The sequence below is a fragment of the Vigna unguiculata genome, chromosome 10, assembly GCF_004118075.2.
Source record: "Vigna unguiculata cultivar IT97K-499-35 chromosome 10, ASM411807v1, whole genome shotgun sequence".
Taxonomy (NCBI): Eukaryota; Viridiplantae; Streptophyta; class Magnoliopsida; order Fabales; family Fabaceae; genus Vigna; species Vigna unguiculata.
Genome location: NC_040288.1, coordinates 32680448 through 32702812, shown reverse-complemented (window position 1 = coordinate 32702812; position 22365 = coordinate 32680448). Strand labels below are relative to the sequence as shown.

At 34.4% G+C, this 22365-nt stretch overlaps 3 protein-coding genes across 3 annotated transcripts; all 3 read left to right on the top strand.

The window, feature by feature from the left end:
- The first annotated feature begins 1590 nt into the window (after positions 1–1590).
- LOC114165559 lies at positions 1591–7052 on the top strand. The gene is made up of 6 exons (XM_028050150.1): positions 1591–3186; positions 3407–3664; positions 3916–4608; positions 4771–5589; positions 5872–6558; positions 6687–7052. The coding sequence occupies exons 1-6, from the start codon at positions 1591–1593 to the stop codon at positions 7050–7052; spliced, it is 4419 nt and encodes a 1472-aa protein (XP_027905951.1).
- Positions 7053–7235: 183 nt separating this feature from the next.
- LOC114165558 lies at positions 7236–11128 on the top strand. The gene is made up of 5 exons (XM_028050149.1): positions 7236–7541; positions 7701–8411; positions 8521–9363; positions 9485–10186; positions 10280–11128. Exons 1-5 carry the CDS (start codon positions 7236–7238, stop codon positions 11126–11128), a joined length of 3411 nt encoding a protein of 1136 aa, XP_027905950.1.
- A 7806-nt stretch (positions 11129–18934) lies between these two features.
- On the top strand, positions 18935–20183 carry LOC114167047 (aquaporin TIP1-1-like). Its single transcript, XM_028051974.1, has 2 exons — positions 18935–19450; positions 19606–20183. Exons 1-2 carry the CDS (start codon positions 19079–19081, stop codon positions 19966–19968), a joined length of 735 nt encoding a protein of 244 aa, XP_027907775.1. The 5' UTR covers positions 18935–19078; the 3' UTR covers positions 19969–20183.
- Positions 20184–22365: the final 2182 nt, after the last annotated feature.

The following is a 22365-nucleotide window of genomic DNA, read 5'->3' as shown; positions in this document are numbered from 1 at the left end:
TCTAATATTATTGATTAGTTACCTATATATAATTTCTCTTAATTAATATTATTATGTGATTTACTTGTATGCATGCAGAAAAGATGTAGTTGAGATATAGCATGGCTGCTCTAACTGAGTGTTATCAATTCTTGACATCGTCACCTCGAGCAAAGGCATGGCTAAAGAAGCATTTGATTCAGCTGGACTTGTACGAGACAAGAGTTAGTAAAGTAGAAGATGTTGTGGAGCAGCTCAAGAAGAAGAGAGATGTTATTCAGCATATAGTGGACGACGAAGAACGTCGACATGGAAGAAGAATTCACGTTGAAGTTAAAGAATGGATGGAGAGGGTGCATAAACTCATTCTCGCATATAAAGATTTCCAAGATGATGAAATATGCCATAAATGTGCAGTATTTGAATTTTTCAACACTGGTTACCTTCCAAAGCCAGGGATAAGGTATCGTCGAAGTAGAAAAGCAGACGATATCACAAAGCAGGCAAATGGGTTACTGCAAAATGCAAAGTTTGACATTTTATCTTATTGGTCTGGCCCACCCTCCAAGGTTGCCTTTTTTTCTAACCTTGGTTATGAAAGCTATTCATCAAGAAATGATACTGTGAAAAATATTATAAATGAATTTCAAAAGCCAGGTGTTAGAATGATTGGTCTTCATGGGTTGAGTGGCGTTGGAAAGACCTCTTTAGTCAAAGAAGTTGTGAAGAAAGCCTTGAAAGATAAGATGTTCGAAGTGGTGACCATGGCAAGTGTGACAAAAAACCCTGATGTAAGAAAAATCCAAGGACAAATTGCTGATATGTTGGGGGTTGTATTGGAGGAGGAAAGTGACATTGCAAGAGCTGCTAGGATACACCAGATATTGAATGATGAGAATAAGAGCACACTCATAATCCTAGACGATCTTTGGGGAGAGGTGAACTTTCACCTGCTAGGGATTCCATGTGAATTAGAGAAAGAAGATGGCATAACAAATGCCCATGGAAAATCCCTAGATGGTGATATGTTGAAGAATGTTAGTGATGGAAAATCCCTTATCCTTGATAGTTCTAAGAATGTGATTAAAGGAAAATCCCCCGGTGTTGCTGACTCGTTGAATGTTAAGAAAGAAGAATTCCTTGGCTGGGGTTTGAAGAATGCCAATGAAGGAAATCCCCCAATGATGCTTCTGATTCGGGTGAAAACTGAAAAAACTATTCCTCAATACAAAGGATGCAAGATTTTGATGATTTCTGAAATCAAACAAGTGTTGTTAAATCAAATGGAAGGGAAAGAAGAGTATATTTTCCCCTTGGAAGTCTTAAAGGAGAAGGAAGCAGAGATGTTGTTCAAGAAAAAAGCAGGAATAGATGGCAAGAATTCTGAATATGACAAATTAGCAACTCAAATTGCCAGTAAGTGTAAAGGGTTGCCAATGACAATTGTTACCACTGCAAGGGCACTGAAAAATAAGTCTTTCTGTATGGGACGAAACTAATCGAAAACTTGAATCTCAAAACTTAATTGGAGCACCTGAATTCTCAACGAAGTTGAGTTATGAGCTTTTAGAAGATGAGGAACTTAAGTACACATTCTTGCTTTGTGCACGCATGGGTCATGATGCATTGATTGTGGACTTGGTGAAATATTGTATTGGTTTCGATTTTCTTCAAGAAATCAACACAACAAGGGAAACCAGAGACAGAGTATATACATTGGTTGCAAAGTTAAAAGAGTCAGGTTTGTTGTCGGACAGTTATTCAAGTGACCATTTTACCATGCCAGATACTGTTCGTAGAGCAGCTTTGTCCATAGCACATAAGGAAAATCAGTTATTTACAATGACAAAGGGAAAGGTAGATGAATGGCCTGATGAACTTGAACGGTATTCTGCTATTTCGTTACATCATTGTAACTTCATTGAACAGTTTCCTGGGACAATAAGTTACCCAAGACTTAAAGTTCTTCAAATTGTCAATAATATTCCACGTCCGAAAATACCTAAAAACTTCTTCGAAGGAGTGAAAGAACTTGGAGTATTGATATTGACTGGTATTCATCTCCCCCTCATTGATTCTTCAATTTCATCCTTGCATAAACTTAGAATGCTTTGTTTGGAACAATGTTGCATGCTAGATGAGGAATTATCCATCATAGGAGAGTTGAAAAGGTTAAGAGTTCTTAGTTTTTCAGGATCTGATATTAAAAGTGTGCCAGAGGAGTTGAATGAGCTAAAAATGCTACAAATTTTTGACATAAGCAATTGCCCTAAACTTAAAAAAATTCCACATAGTGTCATATCTAGCTTGGTAAGTCTGGAGGAGTTGTATATGAGAAATACCTTGATTCAATGGGAGGATGAAGAGCAAACACGTCAAAGTAAAATAGCCATTCTTTCTGAATTGAAACATTTGAATCAATTGACAACTCTAGACATAGAAATACCAAATGTTTCCTATTTGCCAAAGAATTTGTTTTTTGACAAGTTAGATAGTTACAAGATTGTTATTGGAGATTTGAGTTCATTTTTAGAGACAGATTTCAAGATGCCAGAGACATATGAAACATTGAAATTTTTGGCAGTACAATTGAAAAAGGCATCTGACATTCATTCTTTAAAGGGGATCAAAATGTTATTTGAAGGAGTTGAAAATTTGTATCTAGAACTTAATACTCTCCATGAAAAGCACAATAGTGTCTGTGAAGCCCAAAATATTGTCCACGACCTATTTTATAGATTGAACTTAAAAGGATTTCCATATCTCAAACATTTATGGATTGTAAATAATTCTACCATTGAATCTCTTATACATCCGAAGGACAGGGAGCGCCCTGAGAAAGCTTTTCCAAAACTGGAGTCATTGTATCTCTATAATCTCAAGATGGATGAAATATGCTCATGTAAACTTTCAGAACCCTCCTTTGGTAAACTGAAAGTCATTAAGATCAATCTCTGTGGTGAACTAAAGAATGTATTCTCGATTTCCATGGTTGGACTTTTAAAATTTCTTGAAACAATTGAAGTTTCTGAATGTGGCTCTTTGAAGGAAATTATCAATATGGGACCATCAATCAATCCTGAAAAAACTGAGCTTGTTATGCTTCCTGAATTACGTTATTTGAAGCTACACTCTTTGTCTGAGTTCAATGGGTTTGATGTCATTCCTCAAATAGAAGGAGAGGAAAGAAAACTCTTTCACGAAAAGGTGCGTTTAAAATTATCCTCTAAATTTCTTTATCTTTTAGGGCTAAAACTTCTTCTTTTTTCATGTTTTGTTTTGTTAAACTAGAAAAAGGAAAAGGTTTATAAGAAGATAAACTTTAAAAAGAGAAGAAGGTTATTTATCTATTATGAAAATTATGTTGAGAAAGTCAATATCAACTCCTTAGTTTTTTTAGACACTAATCACTTGTGTCTATTTGCAGGTTGGAGTTTCAAAATTACAAAGACTGGAGTTGTCCTCGATCCAGATTGACGTAATATGGAGTGTGGACCATTCTTCAAAAGGATTATCTTTTGAAAATTTGACACATTTGGACGTTAACGGTTGTTGGAAATTAAAATATTTGATGTCATCTACAATGGCCAGGTGTCTGGTGAATCTTCAAAGCCTTCATGTAAGTGAATGTGAGAAGATGAAAAGCATTTTCCTCCCTGAACAAGATCGAGAGAAGGTTGTAATGGTAAGAAGATAGGTTTGTTTATATTCAATATTATGATCTAAAATTGCAAACCCACAATCATAGTTTCAAATAGTACAATAATTAATGTTGTTTGTTTGTGGATCTATAGATGTTATATTAGTCCACTTCAAATTCTCAGTTTTATTGTTGAATATAACTAGTGTACCTATTTTCTCTTTCCGCTTATTGATTTGGTTTCTCTATTTTACATCTATTTCGATTAACTTATGACTACTGTGATAAAAAAACAGGGCAGCATCTTTCCAAAATTGAAGAATATGAAACTTCGCAGCTTGAAGAGTCTGAGTAAGATATGGAATCCAAAGCTCCCTTCATACTCATTTAGCAAATTAGACACTCTAATCATTGAGTGTCACAAACTTGAAATTTTAATGGAGGGAATATTTGAGAGTTTATGCAACTTGAGAGTTACAAATTGCAAGTACATGCAAGCAATATTTAATATAAGTGAGCAAATTGGGGATGTAACAACTAATTTGCAAGATGTTCATTTAGAAACACTCCCAAAATTGAAGCTTGTATGGAACATAAATAATGAAGACCGAGTAGGGATTCCTAAGTTTAACAATCTGAAGAGGATATGGGCTCAAGATTGTGACAGCTTGGAATATATATTTCCATTCTCTATAGCCAAGAGTCTTGATAATCTTGAATCTCTTGTTATTTGTGATTGTTATGGATTGATTGAAATTGTTGCCGAAAGGGAAACTACCAACACAGACAGAGCCAGATTTAACTTTCCTAAACTAAGCACCATCAAATTTTCAGAACTGCCAAAACTTATGAGTTTCTATCCAACAACTTATGACTTATCATGTCCATTGAAAGAGTTGTCTATTGAACTTTGTAACAATCTGGAACCATTCAACAAAGGAACGGAGCATGCACAAAGAAATCCTGTACATGTATTCTTTCCTGAGGAGGTACTAGTACTAAGCCCCTAAACTCTTCAACAACACTTTTTTAATTCATGAAAAACTAAATAGAAAATAATAAAAATGGAATCATATTCTTCCACTTTTGTTTAAATACGGACATTTATATAAACATACTCATCCTTTTCTTTACATGTTTGTCACTTATAGGTAATCGATAACTTGAAGTCCATGAAAATTGAGTCTTGGCATGCAAAGTCACCAAGCAGTTATATGGGTAAAAGGAACCATCGAAGGGATAACTTAGAAGAGCTTTCCTTATCTGGGTTAATGGATACTGAGATTTTATATTCTTTCCTGCATAGAAATCCTAATTTGAAAGACTTATTACTGAATAATTGTTCCTTTGAAAAGATAGTGCCTCCAAAAGAAGACTCTGAAATTGAAAACTTGGGAGTAGTTCCAAATCTGAAAAGCTTGAAGTTGATAGATTTGCCGTATCTTGAAGAGATAGGCTTTGAACCAGACATAATTCTTGAAAGGTTAGAGTTCTTGATTTTAAAGAACTGTCCTTCTATGATTACTATAGCACCTTCCTTTGTATCTTTTACTCGCTTGACAAATCTAGAAGTGGTCAGTTGTGATGGATTACAAAGTCTAATGTCAGCATCTACTGCAAAAGGTTTGGTTCTGCTCAACACCATGAAGGTAGTGAAATGTGAATCCCTGATTGAAATAGTAAGAAAAGATGGAGAAAAATATGCAAAAGTTGTTTTTCAACACTTGAAAGCCCTAGAGCTTGTTTCACTGAAGAACCTCAAGAGTTTCTGCATCTCTGATTGTGACTTTGAATTCCCATCATTGGAGAAATTAGTAGTGAGTGCATGTTATAATATGGATAAATTTTCTGAAACTGTCACCAGGTCACCAATTTTACAAAATATATATGTTTTACATGGAAAAGAGAACAAAGGATTCTGCTGGGAAGGAGATATAAATGCTACAATACAAAAAATATTCCAGGAAATGGTATGCATCTATGTATGATTTTCTTGAGTACATATTTCATTTCAAGTTTGTTGTCCCTTTTTTTGAAAGTTAACTTAAAACTATGTTTAAAAAATTGTGAATTTGTTGTAAATGTTGAACAAGAGAAATAGATATGTTTTGGCTTCAGTTAATAGAGTAGAAAACATAGAAACATTGGCCAATTAATGTCTAACCAAAACATAAATATAGAAGAAGACTCAATTACGAGTGGTTGTATTTAACACAGAAAATACAATGAACTTACACAATATATATCCACAGAAATATTTTGAAGGCATGGAGGAGATGAGCCTTTCTGAACATCAAGAACTACAAAAAACATGGCAACGTGGAGCTGCTCTGCAAAAGCAAAATGCCTGGTTTTATAGTTTAAAAGTTTTGAAGCTTGAGAACTGTGTAATTCATCCATGTGCAATTCCATCAAATATTCTTCCTTATTTGAGGAGCTTGAAAGAGCTTGAAGTACGAGGTTGTAACAACGTAGAGGTCATTTTTGAAATGAACGCTGAAGAGCGTACTGGAGCAACATTCCACTTGCAAAAATTGACTTTACAAAAGCTACCAAAACTTAAGGATGTGTGGGAGAGGAATGGTAAAGGAACTCAGAGCTTTCAAAATCTTAAGCTAGTCCATGTCAGTGAATGTGAAATATTGCAAAGTCTGTTTCCTTTGACCTTGGCAAAAAATCTTAAGAAGCTTGACAAACTCGAAATACTATATTGTCGTGGGTTGCATGAAATTGTTAGAAAGGAAGAGGACACAGCAACAATGTTTGTCTTCCCTTGCTTAACTACACTGCATCTTTGTGATCTTCCAGAGCTGATTTACTTCTACCCAGAATCATTTACTTTGGAATGCTATGTGTTAAATACATTAATTGTGTTGCATTGCCCAGAGTTGGAGCTATTTGGAAGTGGTAATAGTCAATCCATTTTCGTTGATCTAAAGGTACTTAAATAACATGCAATGCTCTCTCTCTCTATATATCTATCTATCTATCTATCTATCTATCTATCTATATATCTATACACACATACGCATGTATTATGTATTTTTATTTGATTTGCTTTCACTAGGACATTTGCAACCTTGAGGAACTGGTACTTAGCTGGGAGCACACATTGGTTTTAAGGACAAAGTTGGGAGGACCTATGGACAACCTCAAATATTTAAATGATTTTCAGTTGTTCTTTGATCCAGATGAGAAGGAAAGACCTGATTTGCCCATTCAAATACTCCGGAAGATGCCTAATTTAACAAAATTGAGTATAAACTACTGCAATTTCCTCGAAGTATTTCAAACTCAAATCCCGGAAATTGCTGAAAAGACCATGCTTACACACCTGAAAATATTGAGACTGGATAATGTGTTAAAACTCCAGTCCATTGGGTCAGAGGACTCACCTTGGTTGAACGTGATTTGTGACAGTGAAAAGCTCTAACATTTATATGTTTTCCGTTGCCCTGATTTGAAAAGATTAGTGCATTCTACTCATTCAGTGTCTTTCACGTATTTGAAAGTAATTTTCATAGATTGCTGTAAAGAATTGAAGTATTTATTCACATTATCAGCAGTGAATAAGTTAGAGAATCTTGAGTATATAAAAGTCGATGACTGTGAATCAATGGAAGCAATAGTCTTGAAAGAAGAGGATGACATTTCAAAAGAGATCAAATTACAGAAGTTAAGGCGCATAGATCTAACTGTTTTACCAAAATTTGAATGTTTTTATTCAGGCAATGACACTTTACAGTTACCTTGCTTGACGCAAGTGGGCATATGGATGTGCCCCAAGATGGAGTTTTTCTCTGGAGGAGAGATACACCTGAATTCTTCTTTTAGAGGAATTCAAGCTTCAAGCGTCTCAAGTGATGACTTGATCTTCTACCATGATCTTAACTCTTCAGTAGAAAGGGTCTTCTTGCAACAGGTAACAACTTCCAATTCTGAATCAATTAATTATGGCTCTTGTTTGAGTGATTTGAATAATCTAAAACAAGAACCATTGTAGATTTATAGCGATTGTTCATAAACAAAGCCGAGAAGGTAATGGATATATCTGATGATAAATCTATTGTAATATTTACAGGAGTTTTTTCAAGCCGTGGACAGGGAGTGTTTTTCTGATAATCTTGAGCTACAAGCAGACCCACGTTATAAAATTGGTCTGCAAAACAAATGGTTGGCCAATTTGAAAACTTTGAAGCTGCATAAATGCACTCTATCATATGCAATTCCATCTTCTATTCTTACTCTTTTAAAGAACTTAAAAGAGTTAGAAGTACGAGATAGCAATCGAGTAGAGGCAATTTTTGATATAAATGACGACACTGAGATTAAGGAAACAGAATCCCAGTTGGAGATATTATTTTTAAGTGGGCTATCAGAGCTTACGAATGTGTGGGAAAAGGACACTCACAAAATTCTCATCTTTCGCAATCTACAAGAGGTTTTTGTTAGTAATTGCCCAAAGCTACAAACTTTATTTCCTGTTTCCCTGGCTAAAAGTCTCAAGGATCTTAAGAAGCTTAAAATAGATAACTGTATAAATTTAAAAGACTTTGTTGAACAGGAAGAAACAACATTTGTAACAGAAAAGTTTGTGTTCCCTTGTCTAGAGGATTTGGAACTCAATGACTTGCCCCAGATCACTTGTCCTAAAATGTTCACTCTGGAATTCCCCTCCGTAAAATTCTTATCTGTGAGGGAATGTGATGGGTTAGGGTTATTTCAAAGTGCATACGATCCCATGGGCGAGGGTACTTCAAGCAGGACACTTCCTCTTATCTCAGACCCAAATGTAAGTAAAGCATCACAGAATCTTTACTTCCAATCTTCTTCTTCTTCTTTCATCTTTTATCTAATTCACACACCTTTCAATGTTATTTTATTTTTGCTCTAATTTGTAGGTCATTTCCAACCTGGAGAAACTAACTCTTGATTGGAAACAAATTATGGCATTAAGCTTATTGTTTAAGTCACAACAGTCTACTGAAGGCCTCATAAATTTAAACAGCATTTCCTTGTGTTTCTTTGGTGCCAAGGAGAATGAAATGCCCATGTTGCCCGTTGAAATACTCAAGGCACCAAATTTAATAGAAATGAATATATACAATTGTGAAAGTCTCGAGAATTTCCTTGTTCAAAACCCCAAAATTAGTGAGGAGGAGGTGCTGGAACAGTTAAAAACCTTGTGGCTATGCAATGTGTCCATTACACAGTTCTCAGAGTATTCATCAAGCTTAAACATAATCTGTGAGAGGCTTCACAAATTACTTGTTACCGGATGTGATCACTTATCAACATTAGGAGTACATTGTACTTCTACGGTGTCTTTCTCATGTTTGAAAAAAGTGATTATATCCGATTGTCCAAACTTGAAGTATTTATTTACATCTTCAGCTGCGAAAATGTTAATGAACCTTGAGGAGATTAGTGTCACCCGATGTGAATCACTGACAGAAATAGTGGTTAAAGACGGAGATGCAACTTCCGAAGCCATCAAATTTGAGCGACTCCACTCCATTTATCTACTATATTTAACAAGTTTAGTATGCTTTTATTCTGGCAGTGACACTCTGCAATTATCATCTCTGAAAACTGTTACAATATGTAGCTGCCCAAACATGAAGATTTTCTCCCAAGGAATTGAATCCCTTATGGGAATTACGTTATCCATGGACCTGGAACCAGACGATTTACCCCCTCCACAAGATCTTAACACCAGAATAAAAGGGATATCACAAAGAAAGGTAAACATTTCAAGGATGTATTTCGAAATATATTTATAATTTATTTAACCTTATCATATTGAATGCATATTTAGAAGTAATTTATAAAATTTATAAATGCAAACTTTTGTAATGTTTTCAGGAGTTTATTGAAGCAGTGGACAAGGAGTGTTTTTCTGGTTATCTTGAGCTACAAGAAGATCCACATTGTAAGTTTAGCCTACAAAACCAATGGTTGGGCAATTTGGTTAGTTTGAAGCTTGAGAACTGTACTCTGCCATGTGCAATTCCATCTGCTATTCTTACTCTTCTAAAGAGCTTAAAAGAGTTGGAAGTACGGTATAGCACAACAGTAGAGGTACTTTTTTATGTGAATGACACTGAAACTACACAAATAGCATCGCAGTTGAAGATGTTGACCTTAGAAGGGCTATGGAAGATGACACGTGTTTGGGAAAAGAAGAAAAATGGAGTTCTCATCTTTCCGAATCTGCAACAGGTCATTGTTAGAGGTTGTGAAAACCTGCAAACTTTGTTTCCTGCTTCCCTGGCAAAAAATCTAAAAAGTCTAAAAAGCCTTCAAATAGAATGTTGTGCTAAGTTGCATGAAATTGTAGAAAAAGAAGACACAGAAGCAAAGTTTGTGCTCCCTTGTTTAGAGAAGTTGAATCTTTTTTCCTTGCCAAGAATCACTTGCTTTTGCCCTCAAACATTCACTTTGGAATGCCCAACCTTAAATAAAATATCCGTGGTACAGTGTGACAAATTGGAGTTATTTCAAAGTTCAGATTCCATGGGTGAGGGTACTACAATTAACAGAAAGCCTCTAATTTCAAGTCTAGAGGTAAGTGCTCATCAAAGAATTAGCACTGTCAATTTTTTGTCTATTATTACAGATCTTAATTTCTATTGAATTTGATTTTGCTTTAATTGTTAGGTCATTTCAAACCTGAGAGAATTAGAACTTGATTGGAAACATATTCTGGCATTAAGAACAAGGCTTAGGTCTGAAAAATTTACTGGTGTCTTCAAATATGTAAATAACATGAAGCTGGTCTTGGACGGTGATGAGAGTGAGATGCCTCTAGTGTTCAATGAAATAGTTCATACAACACCCAACTTAATAGAAATGACGATGGTTATGGTCAATTGCAATAGTACGGAGATTGTTCTTGCTCAAAACCCCAAAATTGTTGAGGATGGGAGGCTCTTACAGTTAAGAATATTGACACTAGTCCATGTATATGCTATCATGTCCATCCAGTCACAAAACTCATCATGGTTAAACACAATCTTCGAGAAGGTTCACGAATTACATGTCATCGAATGCCCTCATGTTGAAACAATTGGAGTGCATTCTACTTCTACAATGTCTTTCTCTTTTCTGAAAAAGTTGGTTGTACAAGGATGTCCCCGATTGCAGTATTTATTTACATCTTCAGTCGCAAAAAAGTTAGTGAACCTCAAAGAGATCCTTGTCGAACAATGTGAATCACTGAAAGAAATAGTGGCCAAAGAGGAAGATGAAGATGAAAATGAGATGATCATGAAGCTTGAGTATTTGACTCTTATCTCATTAGACAAATTTGAAAGCTTTTACACGGGGAGTTCCACTTTGAGTTTTCCATCCTTGAGAAGAGTGTGGGTTGAAAAATGCTTCAGCACCAAAATTTTCCGCCGTCGTGATAAAGTACCTCCGAAATTTAGGGTGGCAATAGATGAAATCCGTTATAAAGGTGATACAAAATCTCTGATCACGCAACAGTTTGAGGAGGAGACATCATGAGTTAGTTTGGTGACAAATTCCCTTCACTTGTAAGTGAGTACACTATTTCATTATCTATTCCTCTTACAAATGGAATTGGCATATGCTGAAGAACTTCTACTCACTAATTAGTGTGAAGGCCTTCATCATCTAATAACTTTTCTCTGTTTTTTCATTTTACATAAATGAAGAAATATAAAATGTTAAATCAAAATATATATATATATATATATATATATATATATATATATATATATATATATTCCCCAATAAGTGTTGGTCATCACTAATCACGTCATTTTTGTAAATAATTTGGTTCAGGAAATTGCTTATGGTAGGTACCCTTGAAAACATGTTTTCTTCTTTTTATCAAGCACGCCAACAGAGAAGACATGGAATCTTAGTTAGTTTATTTTCCTTCTTGCATTTATAAGTGTCCATCTTTGTAAAGCTTGGATCTTAAAATAAATGATAACATTACAAGTTTATTCTTAAAGATTGAAAGGAAAGGAAAGTTCAGACATGAATAGATTTACATTGTTCCACTCTCTAACCATAGATCTTTAAAAGATACTGAAATTGCAGGAATTAGGGGACTCAAAGATGGAAAAAGACAGCGACCTGACTACAACTATCAAGAAATAGAGGGCTTTTTCTTTGTGTTGAAGTGCATTGTTCATGAATAAAGTTTCCCTATATACCTACAGGAAACGTGAATGCTTCTCAACATATGTATATTTGTTTTTGAATAAGTGTTGTTCTTGTATTCATACAGGAGCAGATGCGTGTTGCTTTAGGAGTTTGAATTGTTTAAAATTAAGTTCTTGAAGGGTTTTCCATGAATAAATTTGCCATGAGTTTATTTGTAGAGAAAGACGCTCCATGGATAAGTTGGAAATTGGCATTGCATCTCTAGACATGTTGTTTCTCTGCTTATGAACAATGCTGAGACGTATTTGTATGTATGCATGGTTTTTAAGTTGTAAAATGAGTGTCATCATAATCTCTTATATGTCATTAGTACTAAGTATCCTTAATCTCTTCCATAAACTAAACTCTTTTCTATGAACTTCTAATATATGTTAATGTTCTAAAATTCTATTTCATTTTTATACATCACACCTTTGTATGATTTGTATCTTCCATACTATCTTCTGGCTGATTTTCTTACATGGTAAAAATGGTATTTTACTTTTTAACTAATTTTGAAGAACTAAGAAACTTTGTATTCATAGAGAAGTGCTTTTTTATCAGATTTCTGTGAAAAATATTTAGCCTAAAATTTTTGCCAAATTTTCTGAAAAGTATTTCATAGAATGTTTTGTAAATTTTTCTTGTAAATTTATTTCGTTCGAAAAGTTAAGCTAAAGCAATTTTAAATTATTCGCTACGAAAACATTATTATAATTTAAATAATAGATATTATTGTATTAAATTAACCATAGCTCAATATTTTTCATACTAATTAAATATTAACTAAATTAAATGTAACTTTATACGTTCAAAGTATACAAAAGGATTTGTCAAATTCATATTTTGATTCAAAATTAATAAATATACTTACGTTATACTAAATAATTTTTTTATTTAAATATTTTAAAAATTTATATCACTATTTTCTCTCTCCTCTATTTTATACATTAGTCCACCCTTCACCCCAAATTTTAAATTTGACCTAGACCCCTTTTGTACGGTAGCCGCCCTCGTTTCTCCGCATCTACAATTTGCTTGTTCTGTTTCAAATCCTTTTCAAGCAACCCATTCTTCACTTTCACCCAGTTAATCATTTGTATGTTTACTTAATCATTTGTATGATTTATCTGTGCAATCCATGTTAAATTAGTAAATGACCGTGGTTTGAATTTATTTTTGAAAACATTGGAAGTGGACTTCTATAAACTATTTTTTTTTGAAAAAATTATTACGGATGTCCGATTCATGAATTTGAATCGCAAATGTCAACATCCAATTCACATGTTTTGAAATAATGTTACGGATGTAGATTTGCCAAGTCAATTATTACGGATGTTCACATCCAGTTCAAGATTTTTATATTATGGATGTCGATATTCGATTCACGTATTTTGATATAATGTTTACAGATATGGTTTGATAACTCAACAATTATATATGTCGACATTCGATTTAAAAATTTGAATTGTGGATGTTGATATCCAATTTACACATTTTGAAATAATGTTACAAATGTGAATTTTAAATTACAACATTACAGATGTCAACATTCAGTTGAGATATTTAAGAACCAGATGACAACATTTTGTTTCCTTTATTTCAATTCATAATTTGTGGAGTTTTAAATGCACTGTATTAGAAAAAAATGTCCACCTTATTGATATTATATTTTTAATATTTTTATAAACTAATATAAAGTAAATTATATTTTATTTGTTTAATTTTTTATTAAGTAAAAATTATTAAATATTTAAATTGATAGAAAAAAAAATAACACAATTTTACAAATGTTAACCGAATGTAAAGATCTAGTTAACAAATTTATAAATTTTTTAATGATTAAAGTTAATAAATATTAATATAATATTTTTTTAATATTTATATAAATTAATATAAAGCAAATTATATTTTATTTGTTTAATTTTTTATTTAATAAAAATTATTATATATTCAAATTAATATAAATTAAAAAAATAATATAACTTTAAATACGTTAACCGGATGTGAAAATCCGGTTATTTTAAAAAATATTTTTTTAAGATTAAAGGTAATAGATATTATTTACAAGGCGGCGACTATAAACTTAAAGAGGTGGTGGAATAGAAACTGACGGCGTACAAAGCACACCTGGAAGATCACAGATCATAAGAATATTGACAAAACTAGGAAAATCGACGGTATTAGATGGAGACTCAGTGGAATGAGAAGAACTTTTATAGTAAAAGCAAGACTCATTGAATGTGACATCTGCACAAACAAAATAGTGGTTAAGAGAAGGAGAAAAACACTTGTATCATTTTTAGGATTGTGTAAACCCTAAAAAAACCCATTTGTGTGATCGAGGAGACAATTTATCAAACCCAAGACTAAAATTGTGCAAACACATGTAGACCTAAAAACCTTGAGAGGTAAGGGATGAAGAGGTTCATGAGGAAATAAAATGGAATGAAGTATTTTATTATTTAAAACCGAAGAAGGTATGCGATTAATAAGATAACAAGCAGTAAGAACAACATCACCCCAAAAAGAATGAGGACCTCACCATGAATTAAAAGAGTGCGAGCGGTTTCAATAAGGTGTCTATTTTTTCGTTCAGCCACCCCATTTTGTTGAGGTGTATATGCACAAGAAGTTTGATGCAGAATGTCACGCGAAGCCATAAATTATTTAAAAGAATTGGAAAGATATTCACGACCATTATCACTTTTCAAAATTTTAATAGGAACACCAAATTGAGTTTGAATTTCATGGAAAAAAGATTGAAAGATATGAAATAATTCAGAATGACTCTTCATTAAAAATAACCAAGTACACCGTGAATAATCATCAATAAAAGTAACAAAGTATTGAAAACCTAGACTAGATGCAACACGACTAGGTCCCCAAATGTCAAAGTGAATTAAGGCAAAATGGGACGAAGCACTATGTGTGACACTACGAGGAAAAGAACTACGACTATGTTTGCCTAACTGACATGACTCACACACCAACTTGGACAACTTGGAGAAGCCAAGAACAAGTTGCTGCAACTTGGCAAGACTAAGATGGCCTAACTGAGCATGAAGAAGAAGAGGTGGAGACTCCATAACTGCGCCAACATGAGAAGAAAGGAGGAAATGATAAAGACCATGAGACTCACATTCGATGCCAATCACCTGTCTCGAACTCCGGTCCTGTAAACAAACAGACGATTGGGTAAATGAAATAACCCAATCAAGAGATCGAGTTAGACGAGTAATGGATAATAAGTTAAAAGGAGACCCAGGGACATAAAGAACATTATCAATGGATAAAAAGGAAAAAGATTGACAGTCCCAACACCATGAGCTGAAACACGAGACCCATTAGCCATTGTAAACGGGTAAATTATCTGGAGAGGACAAAGAGGAAAACAAGATTTGTTACTAGTAATGTGATCGGTGGCACCTGAGTCGAACACCCAAGGACCAACAGACGAAGATTGAGTCAGACCAGCAAAAGATGTACTTGTGTGGACAACAAAAGTTGTGGAACTAGAAAGCTTACGATCCTCATTCCATTTGAGAAATTCATTGAAGAGAGCAGATTGGTCGGTGGCGGAAATAGATGAATGAGGATCCGCAGAAGATGGTTGTGACGAAGGATCAGTGTGCGCAAGAGCAGCAGATCAAGGAGGACGACCATGTAAGGCATAATACTAATCAATTTGGTGGCCAAATTTGCCACAATGATCACACATGTGACACTCTTTCTCCGGCTTGCGTGAGCGGTGACGATCATCACGGTGAGATACCAAAGCAGAGGAATCATTGGCATGGACAGGTGGATCAGCGGAAGGTTGACAAGGCACACGCAAAAGGGTGGAACAAGTATAGGTAAAATTGGGTATAACAGTAGAACCTAAAATCTGATCACGAACATGAGAATATTTTTCAGCAAGCCCGTGTAACATCACAACCATGAAGAAACGTGATCATTGCTCAATTTCCTGAGCAGGAGTAAAGGCAGAAGGTAATACTTCATTAAATTCATGAAAAAGCTCAGTCACCTTACTCATCAACAGGGTCTTGAGTACGAGAAGCAACCACATTAAGCAGATCTTAACAGACACCATATAGACGTTGAGTGTCATTGGTGTACAGTAATTTGGCCTGTTCCCAAACTTCATAAGATGTGTCGTAGGCACAAAACAGTGGTTTCAAAGAAGCATGAATCGTATTCTTGAGAACCATGCATAAGTGAGCATCAATTCTCTTCTAACGAGAAAACTCAAAGGTATCAACATCAGTCACTTGGAGGGTAAGATGATCAAGATACCCCTCACTCTCAAGCCAAAGTCTAACGTCGGACGCCCATGTCAAATAATTCTTGCCATTTAACTTATCAATGGGCAAATGCATATTAACATTTGGAGGAAAAATGGACGAATCGGACATGGAGGCAACGAAAGTGGACGAAGCAACAGTGGAAGACGCCATGGAGGAGAGAAATAAACCCTAAAAATTGAAAGTGCTCCAATGGAAACACGAAGCCTAGATTTGGAATGTCAAGGTCAAGGCAAGTACAAACGTGTGATCGCTGGTCAAAACTGAACCTCCGGCAACAGTGGATGGCGGCCGGCAACGGTGGACAGTAGCCGACGACGGTGGACAATGGCCGGCGGCGGTGGACAGCGCTGGCAGTGGACCAGAGACAGAGGCAGGGAAAAAAATCCTTAAGCTCTAGATACCATATTGAATATAGGGATTGAGATTAATCTCCCTTGTGTAGAAAATACACATAGGGGTTGTATTGAAAAGAATAATAAAAATAAAAACAGAAAATAAGATATTAAAGATATCTTAACAAACCTTATATTCTCTGTAGAATTATCTATCTACAGATCGAGAAATTTGTAGTTAGTAATAGGCTGAGCTCCGGAAAAAAATTAGACAAGTGCAAAAGTCAAGTTTAGCTTAAGATGATATGCACTGTGTTTAAGCGTGGCCTGTCTCATGCAAAACTACAATAATTTTAAAATGACAACAGGTCAATCTTGAAAAGGTTTTGTTAACAAATTTTCAAATTAAATAGGTAAACGTAACTGATTTAAATTAATCTGTTTTTCAGGAAGTAAATATTTATATCTATTCTTTTGGCCTTCTAATGTTCTTTTGGCCCTGCTTGAAGGCAATGTCGCTCGGTAAGGAAGAAGTAATGATGATTGAGCAAGGAAAACTTCAGATTGATCTCCCGAAATTAAGCTCGCTGAAATTGCAGTGTTTTGATGATGAACAAGTGGATTTCTTTCCATTTGTTTTTGGTTCAAAGGTGTCACTGTCACTCCCCACTATCAAAAAGCTTGGGTTTCTTCATTGTGCCTTCAAAGAGATATTCCCCGCTCAAGCACCAGGCATAGATTGTACTAAAATCCTTTCACAGCTTAAAACATTGGAGTTTGTTAGTCTCTTCCAACTTAAATCCATAGGATTGGAGCACTCTTGGGTAATCCCCTTACTACAAAATCTAAGCACATTACTTGTTAGGGAGTGCCATTGTTTGACAAACTTGACCCCATCCACTGTGTCTTTCTCTAATCTGATAAAGCTTAACGTAAAGGATCGTCGTAAGCTTAAATACTTGTTCACATCTTCAACTACCAAAACATTGGTTGTATTGAAGGAGATTTACATAACCAATTGTAAATCGCTGAAAACGATAGTGGTTGAGGATAATATGGAGGTGACCTGATTGAAGATAATGAGGTGGAGGAGGAAGGAGAAGGTGAAGGTAATGAAGATGATGATGATGTAATGGAGGAGGGACAAAGTGAGAGCGAAGACATAGAGAACGATGATGATGAAAAAGAAGAAAAAAAAAATGAAGCTAAAACTAATGCTGAAGGTGATGGAAATGAAGATGAAAATAAAGGTGTGGAGGAGGAGGAACATGGTGGAGGCAAATATGACATAGACAAAGATAAAGATAAAAATGCAAATGAAGTTAAAGCTAATGCTACAGTTGAAGGTGAAGGTGTTGCAGATGGAAATGAAAATGCAGGTGATGGTGATAACGATAACGTTGGAAATGAATGTGAAGATGGGATTACATTCAAGAATCTTGAGAGATTGACTCTTAGATCATTACCAAAACTTAGAAGCTTTTACACCGGTAGTTCCACTTTGAATTTTCTATCCTTGGAAGAAGTGTCGTTCAGCAAATGCTGCACTGCGAAACTTCTCCGTCTCCGTGACAAAGTTCCAAAGAAATTAAGAATGAAAATAGATGAATGTAAACGTGATATGAATTCTGTGTTCATGCAACAAGATGAGCCAGTGGCATCCTGAGTAAGTATATGATAACAGATTCCGTTGACTTGTAAGTATAAATATGATTAGCTTATTCCAATGGGGACATGTTGAATTAGTTATATAATCATGGACATTAGCATTGTAAAAGAAAAGATAAAAATTGGAAAGTTTAATTTCGAGAAATATTTGTAAAAATTAACGTGACAAGTATTAGTATTTGTAATACGAGTTTTGTAATGAGACATCGAAGGATTGAGTTTTCAACTTTGAATGAATTAGTATTTATAAAATCTTTTGCTTAAAAAAGCGATTTGTAAAAGCTTCCAAGCAAATTAGAATTTATAAAATCTTTCTACACATTCAGTGAAATATCATATATTATAGCATACAAGTTTATATCATGATTCTGATTGACTCGTCTTTTCTATGGACAGTTCTTGTTGAGCATGTGGTGATTGTAAACCTTCCATATGACCTAATGGTAATATATTTTTCTCACTCTGTATTCTTCATTTACATATTATTTGTATTAACTTAGCTTATTAGACACATGGTTTTACTTTTTATTATCTTTCAATATTCACAATTTCAATATCATGGAAATACATTACGTTGGTAGATTTCGTAATAAATCTGTTCATCATCAAATTTAAATACAATTAAAATTATGATCAGACTTCGTGAGTTTTCCTGGTTCAGTTTTGTGCCTTTATTTTTTTCTGATTAGCAGATTTGGTTTGCTCATTGGAACTAATACTGTCAACTAATCAATGAATGTACTAATAAAAATGTATCATGGCAATAATGTTTCTTCTCTTCATTAATACTTTTCATACACGTTTCTAAAATCAGGTGTTAATCATTCACTTTTCTTGTTAAATCAGACTTGGTCATTTTTGACATGTCAATATATAACTATCTCCTTAAAAGAATATAGATAGACAACTAACCATTTAATACTGATCAAAGTTGAAATTCACAATACAGTGTGCGAAAACATTTGTAAGGAATGGCGCACCCAACCAAGATCCGTAGGACCCAAGATGACACTCACCCCGACACTTGGAGAGCCGCTCTCTCCGAATTCATCTCCACACTCATCTTCGTCTTCGCTGCCTCCGGCTCCACCGTTGCCGTCAAAAACCTCACCGTCGACGCGCCCACCGCTCTCCTCACCGTCGCCGTTGCCAACGCCTTCGCCCTCGTCGTCGCCGTCTCCGTCAGCACAAACGTCTCCGGCGGCTACGTCAACCCCGCAGTCACCTTCGCCGCCTTTGTCAGCGGCAACCTTACCTGGCTCCGCTGCATCATCTTCTGGATCGCGCAGATCCTCGGCTCCGTCATCGCCTGCTTGCTCCTCAAGTTCACCTCCGACGGACAGGTACGATTAGCGTTACAATAACCATTACTGTAGGTAGACCAAATTGGCAGTCTACTCAAAATGCAATTCTATTTGTATATTATGATTTGAACTTATTTCTGCTTAGGTTCTTCCATAAGATAAAAGAGATTGAGTTTCGCTATGGTGCATGACAGAGAATACCGGTTTATGGACTTTCGAGCGGTATGAAAGTGGGAAACGCTGTGGTGTTGGAGATGGTGATGACGTTTGGATTGGTGTACGCGGTGTATGCTACCACCGTTGACCCCAGGAGCAGAGGTAAAAGTTTGGGAGCAATAGCGCCGATTGTGATTGGCTTCATCGTTGGAGCGAATACTTTGGTGGGTGGGCCTTTTGATGGGGCTTCCATGAACCCGGCTGCATCGTTTGGGCCTGCCCTGGTGGGCTGGAGCTGGGAAAACCATTGGGTTTACTGGGTTGGGCCTCTCGTTGGTGGTGGGCTTGCTGGGTTTCTTTACGAATTAGTTTTTGTTCGTTACAACCGTCATACTCCATAGGATCCGGAGAGGTATTATGGAAAGAAAGAAAGGAAGATGAAGGTTATTTTGTCGAATAATGATTCAATTGTGTATAAATGATCTTGGTTTCTCCATGAGCCTAGTACTTGGTTGGATTCCTCTTTCCTTTGTTGTTACATTACATGGTCTAGCTCTTTGCAGGAACATTGCATTGGATGTATGAAAAACAGTAAGTCACCTTCCCATCCTGTCCTCCATGTATTGTTTTATGCATCCATTAAACAATTCCGGTTTTGTTTTTTGAATTGTAAAATCTAAAACTTACTTTCTGAAAAAGTAAATGGAATTGCATAATTTAAAACTTAAAATTGATTTTTAAATTATGTAAATGATTTTCAGATTATACAATATAAAAAGTTTTTTTTCTTAATCTTTTTTAATTTTTTAACTCATTTTTTATTATTGTATATACAATTCAAAGATTTTTTTTTTATTTACAATGTAAAATTCATATTCTTAAAATAATTATTTTTAAATTTTGTAATTCGAAAATAAACAAAAATCATTTAACTTCTTCATTACACATTCTCAAAAGACAATAAAAAAGTTTTTCATAGAAAAAATGCAACAGGAAAAAATATATGAATGTGAAAAAAAAGTTGCCCCTAAACTGTTGTCACTAAAAGACATTTAAAAATTGACAAAAAAAGAGTTTCTAATTGTCACCATTAATAAATCCAATGTGGAATCCCTTGTTGGAATTCAGAAGAATGTGTTATAGATCAAAAGCTTTTAATTCCTGGAAATCATCAATTTCTTCATGCATCCCGACAAATTTTTAAAATGACATTTTAGTCTTTCAAAAAATAACTTTCGAATTATATATTCAGGAATCTTTAAGAAATAAGGCTTTTGAAATTTTCACAATGAAATGTCTGGAATAAAATTTTTCGATTCAGATTTTCGAAACAAAATTTTTGCAACCAAATTTCCAAAACAATAAATATATGAAATATATTTTAGAAAAAATTCTAAAATAGAATTTTCGAAATAAAATTTCTAGAAATATATCTAATATAGAAAGATATTTACAGAATATCTATAATAATATATGAGAGATATTTTTTTTTTCATATTATTCTAGTTTTATTCTTAATTATTATTTAAAATTAATTAATAATTTATCTTTAATTGTACTCTTTTATTTTTAATAATTATTTAAAAAAAATTTATGTATATATTTTATTTTTAATTTTATATTTAACAATTATTTATATGTATTTTTTATTGATTTTAATTCAAATTTTTATAAAAATAAAAAAATGCAAATATACATTTGCTAGTCTACATAAAATGGTTCAAAAGAAATTTCATAAAATATACATTTCAGAAATAACTATCTAAAACAAGTTTTTCTTTTTCGTATTTTCTCTTCTTTCTCGACAGCCTTCTTCCCTTTTTTTTCTCTTTCTTTGCGGTGACACTAATGATGGATATGACGAATTTTCACAAAATATTTTGGAAAATATTTTAGAATGATTAAGATAGAGATATAAAAATTTTGAAGATGTGAAAGTGTAAGTCCCATTTTTTAGCTCTGAAAATGTTTTTAGTCTGGTTTTTTGTGGGCCATGGCCAACCCATTAGGGGATCCAATACTCCTTTCCAGCTCCTAACCCTTGCATCCTGTCTCATTTTCCAGAAATCAGCTCTCTCCCTTTCCCTTTCTCTACCAAAGTGCTCTGCTAAGGTTTTGAGCAAGCTTTCTCTAAGGGCTAGTTCCGAGTTCCTTCCAACTTCCTAAACTGTTGGGTTATTGGTGCTCTTCTACTAAACAACTTATTTGTAGCTTTCGACCCAAAAAGGTAAGGGAAGCTAGAACTCATTTTTCTTTGAAATACAGTGTACTTATTTTCGTTCTGAAATGTGTTGAGTATGTATGATTGATGTGACACTACTATTTTTTCTGTACTGCACACTTTTCGTAAAATGAAGGTTCTTACTTCGTTAACGGTTGGATTGAGCTGATATTTTAACACATAATTCTTGGAGTTTTACACAAGCTGCAGTTTTATTTCTAAAATTTCAAATCGATTGCATAACGTGTTGTTGGTTGAATTGGATAAAAATTATAAGAATTAGTTATTTTCCAAGAGAGAAATATGTTGTATGATTTTAATATGTGTCTTCAAATGCTTGTGTGAGAATATAGGAGATTCCATGGGGGAGATCCTATTTGAGTTAATTAGTAGTGTGTAAGGAGTCAATACTAGAGGTTTATCCTGATACTCTAATGCTCATTCAAAACTCGTGTAAAGTGGAATGAGTCATGTGGTGAGAAGGACAGGAGGTCCTGTCTTTAAGAACAGCCCCAAGGTTCTTATAACGGTTAAATGGACTAACCTTGTGTGGTATGGTGAAACCCATTGATAATGA